The following is a 13,605-nucleotide window of genomic DNA, read 5'->3' as shown; positions in this document are numbered from 1 at the left end:
TGCACCTGTTTCTGTTCCTTCTCCCTTTTTAAAAACTCTGATGGGATACAGAATTCTAGGGCTGAAGGAAACTTTAGTGATTAACATATTCCTTTTACATATAGGAAAAGTTAGATCTTGAATGGTTGAATAACTTGTGTGACAGTCCCAAGGAAAGTAATCAGTACTATGACTCCCAATCTTTAAACATCCCAACGTGTATCAGGCCTTGTGGCTGCCTCATTGTGTAAAGGATGTTGGCAAATGTCACCTATTATAGAACTGAAAATGGAAAAGTCTGGGCGCTTGTCTTTTTTCATGTAGTAACTCACTTTGAGCTATTAAGCAAATCCATGCAAGCCTTCATAGTTTCGTGAAACAATTCAGCAGTTACGATCTTTATGTTGTACACTTGTCTGATATCATTTTAAAACAGAGGAGAGGACTCACTTGTAAATGGGATGTGGGAGTGAGAAGGAGAAGGAACATAGTGATCTGGGTGTAGTTTCATGGAAGGAGGTTTGTTCCAATGAAACAGGACTTAGCTGTAGGAAAAAGCCCCACTGATGGAAGAGCTACTGTGAACTACTCTGCTGATGAGATGTTTGCCAAAGTATACTCAAGAATGCGGAATCCATTCAGCACGTGTTTGTGAATGAGGGATTGGGTTGCTGGTTGAAACAAGAAAATCTCCTCCATTTTTGTTTTTAACCCAAGGAGAAATTATATGGCTTAGAATTCTGAGACCCAAAAGAAGAATGAGGAATCAAGCGTCCAACTTTTAAAAATGGAATAGTTTAACAAAATGGCTAGTGGTACAGACATCAAAGAGATACCTATTCTCATAGCTTATAGCAAAGCCATAATTGTTATACTTAGAGAGATTGAACTTTGGATGAAGCTAAACTGAAATGTCCTAGTACATTCTTTTTAAACAACTGCTTAGCTTTCATACACTAGGGCTGCCTCGAAGCCTGCTACATAGGCTGAGATATTTATTCCCAATCTAGAGAATTTGGGGGATGGTTAGTTTTTCTGAGACTACTGGCACAGTTGATAAAATTAATAGCTGAGTGAGAAATAGATCTGAAAAGTATAACTGAGTTCCACCTTGAGGTTTTTGTCCACAGTGGTCTAGCTCCAAAAAAGAAACTAGGAGTTAATGGATATATTCTTGATGATAGATGAATTCAGCTGTATAAGTCCTGTAAGTATGATTGTTAAAGGGCCAAGGAGTCTGGTTGGTCTTCCTTTTCCAAGATGATTTGAATTTTCTAGAAGTCTATTTCTTTGGGGTCTGACACCTTGCATCTATGAGATTCTCCTTAGGCAGTACCTACACTTTAGCTACTGCATACTTAGCAAATCCTAATTCAATCTGCTGAAACTTGTTAAAATTACTAGGCTTGACCTATTACTTCCTAAGTAACAATTTTTTTTTTTTTTTTTTTTTTTTAGCTTTTAAAAGTCCCAGGAAGTGACCGTTGGCTTACCATTTCTGCTTCCAACGTTGTCAGATTCATGCTGATCATGACTTGCTTCCTGACTTAGTTTTTCATTTTTTTCACTTAGTATTACTTCATCTATAGGCAAAAATCCTAATATTCAGGAATCCCAGTGAATTTCAGGATAAATGAAAGGAAATGAACACCTGGAACTTGATGTTGAAATGATGGAATGCCAAAGAAAAAGAGAAGAGCCTGAAAGTAGGCAATGAGAAAAAGCAGATTACTTTTAAAGGAAAGTTAATTAAACTGAGAGCTGACTTCTTAACAGTAAAATGAGAACTAGATAGCAGTGAAATATCTTTTAAAAGTTGAGAGAAAATATCTATCAACTTAGAGTTATATCTCTAGCAAAAACATCTTCAAAAAATTAGGGCAAAATAGTAATATTTAAGACAAATACTGAGAGTGTTCACTGCCAACAGATCCTCTATAAGTAAAGAAATTCTAAGTTATGTTTTTCAGTAAGAATAATGATTTCAGAAGGAAGATGTGATGGAAAAAGGAATATTGAACAAAACCCAGCAAAGTTTTAGAAAATTTAAATAAGCACAGGTTATATTACAATATGGTTTATATGTACCTCCCATCCACCTCCCCCTCACATACACAAAATCCTAATCAACAACTGCATATCATAAGCATAGTGATCAGACTCCACATGTTCTGGTGTTCTAGAGGTGGGTAAAGATGGTGATTAACCTTAGACTTTAAGCTAGATATACATGCTGACATTTCCAGGGTGGCTGCTAAGAGAACAGACAAAAGAAATAAAAATGAAAGAAACAGAATATATAACTTCCAATTTAAAAAAAGAAAAAGAATGTTGTTTAATCTAAAGGGGACAATAATAAATGAGACAAATAGCACAAAATAAGGTAGTTGATATAAACCTGAATAAACCAGTAATCTCAATTGAGTAAAGGGACTAAGCCCATCAGTTAAATTACAAAGATCGTCAGACAATTTAAAAAACAAAAACAGCATAAGGATATATAAAAGTTAAAAGTAAATGGATGGAAAGAGATTTACTGGGCAAATACTAATGAAATTAATGTTAATATAGCCATTTTAGCATTATATTAATAAATACATATAGTTAATAAAACCTTAAGGCAAAAAAGGCTTGACATTGATAAAGAGAGTTATTACTATTAATAAAATTTCCAACTACCAGTAAGAGATGATACTAGAGAGAGAGGCAGGCAGGCACCCAGCCTTAGAGTCTTCTAGGATAGTGTTCATCAAACCTAAGCCTACATCAGGACCATTTTCAGAGCTTGTTTAAATACAGATTTCTCGGCCCCATTCCCGGTGATACAGGTTTAGTAGGTCTGGGCTGAGGTTCAAGAACTTGCATTTCTAACATGTTCCTGGAGAGTGCTATGCTGCTGGTTTAGAGGAAAATATTTGAAATAGTGGGTACCCCACGTTTGGGACAGTGAGAGAATGTGTGAGTTCAAGAATGACTTGGGAAACTCACTGGTGATGATACCATTCACTGAGAATGAGAACAAAGGAGGGAAGGTGTTATGCCTCATTTTAAGTACGAGGAGTGTGAAGTCCTGCAAGTCATCCAGGTGGAAACATCTAATTACTAGTTGTATGTGGAAATCTAGAGTCCAGTGAATAGGTCTGGGCTTCCAACATCATATAGTTGGTGCCTGCAGTCATGGGAGTAGATGACTCATCAAGAGAGAGTGTGAAATTTGAGAATGTAAGAAAGCCTAAGATACTAAGGAAAACCAACATTTAAGAAATGCGCATAAGAAGATGGGAGCTTGAGAATGCCAAAGAAAACCCAAAAGTGTAACTGAAGACAAAAGTGAGTTTGAAGAATGTCATGGACTTGTAATTCAAGAGGGCAAACCAAGCATTCATATGTATCTCCTTTCCCTCTAGATGCTTCATTAAAATTTGAGCAAAATGATAACAGTGTTATAAGCACACAAATCTGAGAATAAGAATAGGGCCAAGAGAAAACAGTGTACTTTTTTTTTTTTTTTTTTTTTTGCGGTACGCGGGCCTCCCACTATTGTGGCCTCTCCTGTCGCGGAGCACAGGCTCCGGACGTGCAGGCCCAGCGGCCATGGCCCACGGGCCCAGCCACTCCGCGGCATGCGGAATCCCCCCAGACCAGGGCACGAAGCCGTGCCCCCTGCATCGGCAGGCGGACTCTCAACCACTGCGCCACCAGGGAAGCCCAAAACAGTGTATTTTTGAGAGATAGAAAGTGGATGAAAGAGTAGTGACTGATTTACGTATCCATTGAACGAATTTTTATTGAAGCGCTCAAGTGGGGATGTACAGTTGAATAAGAAAGAAAGGCTCTTTCTCAAGGAGTTTTTAGGGGGAATATAATAATATTCTAATATTATATGTTATGGATTTTTTCCTGTGTGATTTTCTTTTCATTGAAATTTAAAAATTAAAAAAAATTGGAAATTGTTAAATTAATTTTTTATAATTGAAGGTGATTTAATCTATGTACAAAGTTGGGGAACAGTATTTGAAAAGAAAAAGAAGAATGTTCATTTTAACAGTTAATTTTCATGTCTTCCTATTAGATACATAACTGAGCAGTTCCAGCTAAAATGTCAATGCTACTTTTGACATACAACAAATTTGTTTTTCTTTCTTTAATAGAATTGATTGGCAAGGAGTCAATTTTTACTATGTGATATTTTTGTATTTTTTTCCAATTTAAGGTAGAAAATAAGATGATAAGCAAACAAACAGGGAAGGCATTAGAATCCAAGAGAGTTTAGAAACCTTAGTATCACTGGGAGAGCTTTTATTGATGCCCAGGCTCCAACCTTAGAAACTGTGATTTAATTAGTCTGGCTTGATGTCTGGGTTGGGTCCCAGACATCAGTATTTTTGAAAACCTCCCTGATAAGTCTAACGTAGAGCCAGAGTTTTAGAACCACTGGTTTAGAGATAGAGTTATCTAGAAACAGGTTAACTGACCAGGAGCTTTGCAAAACCCCACATGCCAGGACCACAACACAGAGCCATGAAATTAGAATCTCTGAGGAGAAATTTTTATATATTCACAGGTGATTCCTGATGCATAGCTAGAGCTGAGAACCACACTGATAAACTCAAATTTTTTGTAGAGCTAAAATTTTATATTGATGGCTGCTTAAAGTTCCATTTCTTTACATATATATATATATATATATATACACACACACACACACACACACATATCCTTTGAGATATATTATTTCAATTTCTACCTTTTTCCCCAGTCTTATTTTTCACACACACACACACACACACACACACACTTTCCCCGTTTTATTGAGTTGCATGTCTTTTCAGATTACCTCAAATCCTTTCTGGCATACAGTTGGATATAAACAGAGAGAAATAAAATCACTATGAATATTTAGTTCTATATCTAGGACATGGTTTTTCAACCTCAGCACTAATGACATTGTGGACCATGGCAGAATTCTTTGCTGTGAGGGACTATCCTGTGTGTTGTAGGATGTTTAGCAGCATTCCTGGCCTTTCCCCACTAGATGCCAGTATCGTGTTCCTAGCTGTGACAACTAAAAATGTCTCTAAGCATTGTCAGATGTCCTTTGTGGGGGCAGAATCAGCCTAGGTTGAGAACCATTGATTTAAAGATTGATTTCCAGTGTTTGGCTAATAAAACCCCCAAAGCCTGCAAACACCAAATGCATATAGCATTTACCGTTATTGGTCCGTGTCTTTTGCTTCTTAATAGCAGCTCTCCCTTAAAGCCAATAAAGCTTTCATTTTTCTTCCTTGGAAAATTTTGCTTATGTGTTGAAACTGTCAAAACTGAAGAATATTACCAAAGAACTCTGAAACAGCCATTCTGGTTTTTGTGAACTGAAATCATACGGATTTAAACTGCCCTATACTGGATGTATTTGTAACTGTATTTCATAACTGTATCTGTATCTTTGTAACATATATGTAACCAAGTCAGAATTTTCTAAACAATGAGAATTTTCTGACAATTTAGTGGCAAGGATGGTTTCAGGATTTCAGGAGAAGCAAAGAAATAAAGTGTATCAATGATAGACCAAATGTGGCCTCTTGGTGGCACTGTTTATTTTTATAAAAATGATACCTGAGCTCCAGAAGATGCAACACTTGATGTATTATGCTTTTCAGAATATGTAGTTTAAGTTCAATAAAATAAATGATTTTCAAGAAGATGCAGTTTCCATAGAAAGATTGTTGTACTGTCACTCTCCCAGGCTGTGATACCTGCATCCCCACAATTTGTTGTAGGTCAGGTTGGCACTCAAGTAAGGTTTGTAGGCTGGTGGCAGGGTGTAATTACCAAAACGAAAAGACATAGATACAGCATGTCATCCCTGCTAATGACCACAACATTTTCTTGCCCAGTAATCTGTAACAAAAAGCCACATAAACGATCAAGCTGCCTTTAAGTGCAGCACTAAAGAAAAACTTGGTGGCACAAAAATTATTCCAGCCAATTGAGTGGAAATGACAGAGAATAATACAAAGTTATCTCTGCTAGGGAGATGTGTGTTTGGAATGTCACCAATGGACAGTGCGTGGAGAAGGCCACACTTCCTTACAGGCACACTGCAATCTGTGTAAGTATGTTCACTTCCTTGAGAACATCTCCAGATGCTACAGCTCCTTCAGAGCATTTGCTAAGCACACATTTAAAGACATGTCTTTAGAGGGATTATTTTCTTGAATTTTTTTTATCATTAGAATAGAATACTGTCAGTTATCATCTGTTATTTTTGGCATTTTTCTTTCCCCAAAGTAACTATTCAACCAATTTTTTTTCTTATTCTTTCTCTTATTTCTGTATCTTTCTAACATAGACAAATTTGAAAAACAATTTCCTTATTTTTTCCTTAGTTACACTCACAAAACACACACGTGAAATGATTCCATTTTATTGACATACAGTTTTATAAAGCAAAAAAGTTTTTTTTCTGCTTCCAGTTTAAACCTTTTTTGGATGGATAGGTTCTGAATTTCTTATTTATGAAAACAGAGCAAGAGGCACAGCTTTAATCTTTATAATAACTTCCCAATATTTAAAAGAGATTTTGGCTTTTGGTATGTGGACTCCAAGCATACGTAAGGTAGTCGCATGATTCCATGGCACTGACACTGTTCTTTATATTGTATGCATTGCTTTTAGCATTGATGACTTGCATTGAAACATTCATGAACTCCTTTCTGGGATCAAAACCTGAATAGCGAGAGAGCTTGTCAAGGGTAGATTATATTACTCAAACTTTAATAAAAGCCATTCTCAAAATTTATTTGGCACAAAAATTCCTCAAATGCTTTTCAAACATTTTTATTTCTTCTTAAGATGCAGCAGTGTTGCTAGGGTAAGAAACCTGGTTTTTGTTGTCCAGTTCTACATAGCATTTCAGAATTAATATAATTGTGAGCTTTCCATGATTTGGAATAAGATTAATTCTTCCCAAAAGAGTCCCCTTCTCCAGAAAAATGACCAAATGCAAGTCAGATAAACGGCAAAATTAACACTTCAGAAGTGTAGAATAATTGAACTAAAAGAAATTTTAATTGTTATTTAGCCTAATACCTTAGTTGAATAGATGATAAAACTAAAATCCAGAGAAGTCTTCACCGCAGCCAAAATTATGTTAATTGCTAGTGATAATTAAACTTTTGCTTTGAATTCAATTTGCATAGTATTACCACTGCTCATTCCGGATGATAGGAGAAGGCTGGCTTCTGTGTTGTGGAGAATATCAAGATGTTCTTATAATTGATGCCAAAAGTTTGGTTATTATTCACACTTTCATATCATCTCAGTCTCCGGATTGGATCAACTGCATGTGCATTGTTCACTCCATGAGAATTCAAGGTAAGAGTTAGGTATTATCTAACACTAGAGATAGCGTATAAACATATCACCTTTGAATTATTTGTTAAATTAGTGGGCAAGAGTTCAGAATGCTTCTTTATGTTTACCTACTGGTAGGGATAGCTCTCTAAGCCAGATCAAGAAAAACTGAGAACATCCATCCCAGTGGTTCAAATCACTGGAAAGTCAGCAAGAGGTCATGAGGAAGTGGAAAGAGGAGACACTGTGTTTCCATGACCCAGTTCTGCTTTGATACATTTTAAGAGTGACGAGCAGGTGTTTGTTGTGGATTAACAGGACTCTTGGATTTGCCCTGCTGTATCTCCTGGATGTAGTAATGAAGAGAATTCAGTTCCTGTAATGAGGGAAGGCTGGCTCCTTACTTATTTCTGAAATAGGAAGGTGTAATTAGTATTGCCAGCGTGATGGTTTGCAATGTGGTTCTGCTTTTAGTGGTGCTCTCCTTTTACATGGGAGTCACTTTGAAATTGCAAAACAAATTTAGAATGTGATCTAAAATGTTTACTTTTTTAATTAAAAAAACAGCTGAGTATTTTCTACCTACATGCCCTGCATAATCCTTAAATGACTATGAAATGATCTTTAGAGTAACCAGTTATAACAGTGGTCAGCTTATATATGACCTTTGTTGTTTTTACAGAAGATTCTCTCTTGGTAGTGTCAGTAGCTGGTGAGCTCAAAGTATGGGATCTCTCTTCATCTATCAACAGCATTCAGGTTGGCTTGTGAAACTATCCTTTATTCTCCAATTTCAAGCATATGTATTGACATTTTTAAAATTATAAGAGTGTTACATTCTCATTGTTAAAAGTCCAAATGATGTAGAAGTATATAAGTTTTACGTCCATGTACTTTTTCCCTATCTCTCTTCTAAGTTGTGAGCATTGGTAACAATTGCATGGTATCTTTCCAACCTTTTCTCTGTATGTATACAAATGTTTTTATCTACACGCATATGCGTGCGCACACACACACACAAACATTGATTATAATTTAATTAAAAAAATTCATCGTGGAATATTTCCCTGTCCCTTACAGCAGAAGACCCCATTTCTTCTGGCTCTTTGTGAGCTGTGGCAATGGGGGTAACATACACTGGGAGTCCAGTATATTCACCTGCTCCCTAGCATCAGGCTACAAGTCGAGGTGATGGACAAAAGAACAGTCATAGAATTTGTGCGGTTGACAGAACTGTTTCAACTGCCCCATACTCTGGACTATCCTTTAGAATTTCTTGGTTGGGAAAACCTGGGAATTGTGTTGGCATACTGAGCCCAAAAAACACACACCCAGCATTATCAGAAACTTATTGAGAACATAGTATTGCAGGTGTTCTGTGCTGGCTACGCTTTTGTCTTTTCAAAACATTTTGTTTGTTTTTCTATTTTAGCAATTAAGATACTGCAAAGGTTTTTTAAAAAATTATTTTCCTTTTTTTTGTTTTATCTTTCTGCCATATTTGAAAGTAACTTATTCATATCTTTATATTCTCAGTATCCTGCAGCAAATTTCCCGACAGAATGTTTGTTGAATGATTGTATATAATGAATTCTTGAATTCAAGTGGGTTTCCTTTTCATGGTTTCTTTTGCAAAGTAACTTTCTTAGTTCAGAAAACTCAAAAGGAAAGTTGGGTGCTTTTTTATAATAACAGTGTGATCTACTTCAGGTTTAGAGGGGAGCAGTCTTCTAATACAGTTTTATATAAATTAACTAGAACTAGTACTAAAACCTTTTTATTCCTTTTGAAGGAAAAGCAAGATGTTTATGAAAAGGAATCCAAATTTCTTAATTCCCTGAACTGCCGAACAATACGATTTTGCACGTATACAGAGAGACTTCTACTGGTGGTATTTTCTAAATGTTGGAAGGTATTATAAAATAACATAATAAGTACCAGTGATACACAAATGTAATTTGATTTTTATCTTGTTCAGTGCAACAATTATAAGAATATGTTTTAAATATGATACAAACTTTTTATAATATTATTACCGCAGCAGGGAATTACTTGTCTTTTATGACTGAATTTTATCAGTTTTCCTCTCACTACACTGGGTAATTTTCCTTCCCAGGATATTGTATATATAAAGTATATCCTAATTTTATTAATAACAAACTATTATAATAGTGAGCATTTGTCTCAGATTATTTTAAAGAGTTGATGCCTGCACTTTATGGTTAAAAAGAAAACTAATACTTTTCACCTACATACATTGGTCTTATTTTTATATTTTTTTTCTTTTTCTGCTTTGTCACTACATTTGTTTTTAGGGACTATATACATTCTTTTCTTGTGAATATATTCACTGACATCTCCAAGAAGAAAGGAAAGCTAAGTTACTATCATTTGATAGCATCCTTTTTTTCTCTAATGTTTCATATACTTGGCTCAGTTAACAAAACTATATTGTCTTACTTAAAGGCTTATATTTTTGAACTAAAATGTAAAGTAGATGGTTCAGCATGTACTTTAGGATTTCTACTGTATCAACTTTTTTTGTGTGTAATAAATTTTTCAAATGTTCAGGTTTGACTATACATATGGAAAGAATAAAATTGCATAGAAAATTTGGGATTTTTGGTCTCTGTGCGTAATGGGCACATTCTGGAATGATACTGTCGGATGGTTTGTCCACTGAAACCTACCTAGGATAAATGTGAAAAAATAAGTACTAGTGAAATATTATCTTGGTCCATGAGTATAGTGTGGCCTGTTATGATACTTAATACTTAATATTAATAATTGATATGTTGTTGCATTAACACTGTTATCTAAATAGTCTTGATAAGCATAATTTATCTTTCTCCTCGGTAGATTAGATTGGAAGCTTCTGTTAATGGGCATCATTCATTCTGTATTTTAGGTTTACGATTATTGTGATTTTTCTCTTCTTTGGACTGAAGTTAGTGGGAGCGGGCAGTTCTTTGCTGGTGGAGAGGTGCTTGCTGCTCACAGAATCATCATTTGGACAGAAGATGGTCACAGTTATATCTATCAGCTGCTGAACAGGTGGGCTCAGATGGGAGCAGCATACAAAACATTCAGGTAGAAAATGAACTTTGGGAGGTTTATTATGGAAAAATCCCCACATGCTGCCCATGATCAAAAACCAGAACAAAACAACTTTGGCACTAGAAGATTTACGCTGGGCTTGGTAGGCTTCAGCCTTTGTATAAAACAGCAGGGGATGAAGGAATGAGATTAACCATGTATAACTTGTACAGCTGGTGCTGGGTTTTCAAAAAGTCACTTGTAATTATTAACCCAACAATTTCTAACTAGAGTTTAGAAACTTGAATGGTACCATCCGGCTTTTGAAAGTGGCAGGGGAAAAAAACGAATAAAGAACCCCAAAGTTCTAAACTTTGCTTTTTATTTTTCACTATGCAGTGGGCTTTCAAAAAGCATATACCCTGCTGATGGAAGAGTGCTTAAAGAGACCATTTATCCTCATTTACTGTGCTCTACTTCTGTGCAGGAAAATAAGGTAATGCAAGAAAAGAATGACTGCCTCAAAGCTGTTTCACTCCACTTCTCAGATAAGTGTTGCTTTGTCTGTAACAGAGTCTGGCTTGAAAAAATTGAATTGAAGAATCACATCAAGTTGTTAATGAGAAAATTAAATCTAATTGTTAATGGCTACTGAAGAAAACTTTGCCTTTAGAAAAGCTATTTTTTAAGTCTGCTTAACTAAACAATACATATTTATTATGGAATAATTATAAATGATAAAAAAGGAAGAATTAAAATTTCTAATTTTACCACCATACATATTCAATATGAATATTTTTATTTTTTATATTTACTTATTTTAATTGGAAAATATTCAAATATTTGAAAGGTTGTAAGAATAGTACAATGACCAGTCATATACCCTTTACCTAGATTCACCAATTGTCACCATTCGCCGTATTTATTTCCTCTCCCTCTCTCATTCTCTTTCTCTCTCTCTCTCCCCCACCATATATATATGCATACACATTTTTCCACTGACCTTTCTAACAGATAGTTTGATACAAAGTTATTAACATTTTGATGTATCTACTTCATTTTTTAAAGTTTATCAAATGGCTTATATCCTGCTTTTTTTTATTCTTAAGGAAGCTGGATATTGAGATCATTTTCACATGCATTTAGCTATTCTTCTGAATAAATTTTCTTGTTACAACAAATATAACTATGATTCCTGGCAGAGAGTTGAGGATGTAATTGTGGGTTTTCACTTGACTGAATTATATCTTTGACACTCTATGAAGCCTGAAAATTTAAGCAGTTAGTTTACTTTAGTGTCAATGAAAGTGTTTTTTTTTTAACCTATTGGACTTAGTCATCAGTTAATTATCCAAAAGGTATTTCATGGAGAATGGAGGAGTTTTGAATTATTAATGTGTCAAACAACGAAGCATGTTACGTTTTACAGTGATGGTTTGCTTAATTAGGCAGCATAGCTGCTGCAAATCCTATGGTTCAGTATCACCTCTTTAACATATCTGTGAGGTTTTGTTGCAAAAACTTGATTAAGACTGTCAGCCAAAAATTAGAACTCCAAGTGCCACTAGGGCATAGGTAGACTTTAGAGTTATGGTGTGCAACACTATTTCTAAAGTCATTCGTGGGTTGCAATAGAGCCTTGTTTTGCTGTTGATCACAAAAGCTTTATTGTGGTTTACTCAGAAAGGCATTTTAAGTTATTTTTTTAAAGGACTTGCCCTTTTTTTCCTTTTTAGCTCCCGAATGCATTTTTATAAAGCACAGTTTGCCCTAAAAGCTAGATATAAGAAATGTCCTTTAGGAGCTTCTAGTCTACTGCAAATATCAATGCTATACATAACTATGAGGAAAAAGAACAGCGATTACAAATTAACTTAAAAAAATACTAATCTTATGGGAAGCCACCTTGCTTTGTGTCTCAAAAGGTGAAGGCAGGGCTTCCCTGGTGGTGCAGTGGTTGAGAGTCCACCTGCCGATGCAGGGGACACGGGTTCGTGCCCCGGTCCGGGAAGATCCCACATGCCGCGGAGCGGCTGGGCCCGTGAGCCATGGCCGCTGGGCCTGCGCGTCCAGAGCCTGTGCTCCGCAACGGGAGAGGCAACAATAGTGAGAGGCCCGCGTACCGCAAAAAAAAAAAAAAAAAGGTGAAGGCATAGATTTGTGAGTCTTCTGTCGATGTATAATTCTTGTTTCGACAACCACAGTTGTTTCTGTATCTTAAAAGTGGGAAGTACTTGGAAGCCAGTGAAAATGAATAGAATAATCTGAAACAAAAAGAAGCTGGTCTACTCATCCGTAGACCTTTGCTTGCCCTTTATCCGGCCAAGAAACTAAATTCAGACCTTGTTCTCCCTATTCAAAACATCACCAATATTCACTAAATATAAGACTTCTTACTGTTTCATGCAGTTACAAGGTAATGAAGGCATTTTCATGGTGTCGGGAGGTGAGTTTGATAGATACAATGAACTTAGAGAATTATGCTCTGTAAACATGTTTTTTGGAGTGATGCCATAGAATTAAATCCCAGTGTGTGACAGTAACATGTTCTCATGTGATGCCAGGAACTTACCTGCTGATGGAGTTGTAGTAGCAAAAATGGGGACTCCTCCTTCATTCCAACAGCTTTAGGAAAGTCTCCCTAGCTTGAAATCATAGCTGATGATCGCTGAAACTTGTAGTAGGGGTCCTGGCTTCTGAGGCGAGGAACTGGGCTTCCCAGGGTCTTAGCTGTGGAGTAAGATAGCAGTGTTGAGGTGGGAGTAGATGGGATAGAAACAGCCTGAGGATTGCAGATAAGGAATTTGGATGCGTGAACTAAGAGTAATGACAATGACGATGATGATGGGTAACTTTTTTTTTCAGTCCTTATTATCGTTAAACATACGCACTGCCTTATTTACACGAGTTTCCACCATGACCCCATTTTGAAACTGATGTTCAGGAAGGTTAATTCCCAGGATTTGAACCTAGGCAGTTTGGCCCCAGAGTCTGGGAATGGACTTTCGAGTGAGTTTCTCATTTGTTTTGAGAATGGATAATAAGAATGGTTACTGCTTATTGAGTATGTCCCAAATGCCTGGAACCATACTAAGCACCTTACCTTTATCAACTCATTAATCCTGACAGTAATCCCATATAGTAGGTGCTTTTATTTATTAGCCTTCTTTCACAGTTAGAGAAAATGAGATATAGAGAGGTTAAGTAAATTGCCTAAATCAAGTAATTGGCTCT

At 36.1% G+C, this 13,605-nt stretch overlaps 1 protein-coding gene across 2 annotated transcripts in view; it reads left to right on the top strand.

Moving 5' to 3' along the window:
- Nucleotides 1-13,605, top strand: part of WDR72 (WD repeat domain 72) — a gene marked incomplete at both ends in the record, with an annotated part of 189,711 nt that overhangs the window by 6,074 nt on the left and 170,032 nt on the right. The window contains 6 exons of one of the 2 annotated variants that reach the window (XM_082649500.1): nucleotides 6,013-6,091; nucleotides 7,182-7,356; nucleotides 8,018-8,094; nucleotides 9,128-9,247; nucleotides 10,244-10,389; nucleotides 10,771-10,867. In XM_082649500.1, coding sequence (XP_082505626.1) covers nucleotides 6,013-6,091; nucleotides 7,182-7,356; nucleotides 8,018-8,094; nucleotides 9,128-9,247; nucleotides 10,244-10,389; nucleotides 10,771-10,867 — 694 coding nt within the window. Of the gene's footprint in view, nucleotides 1-6,012; nucleotides 6,092-7,181; nucleotides 7,357-8,017; nucleotides 8,095-9,127; nucleotides 9,248-10,243; nucleotides 10,426-10,770; nucleotides 10,868-13,605 lie in introns of both variants that reach the window. The other variant, XM_082649499.1, reaches the window with a different exon arrangement.

This window comes from Grampus griseus, assembly GCF_964374135.1.
Source record: "Grampus griseus genome assembly, chromosome: 2".
Taxonomy (NCBI): Eukaryota; Metazoa; Chordata; class Mammalia; order Artiodactyla; family Delphinidae; genus Grampus; species Grampus griseus.
The sequence above is the reverse complement of the archived record's forward strand: the minus strand, read 5'-3'. Positions and strand labels throughout refer to the sequence as shown.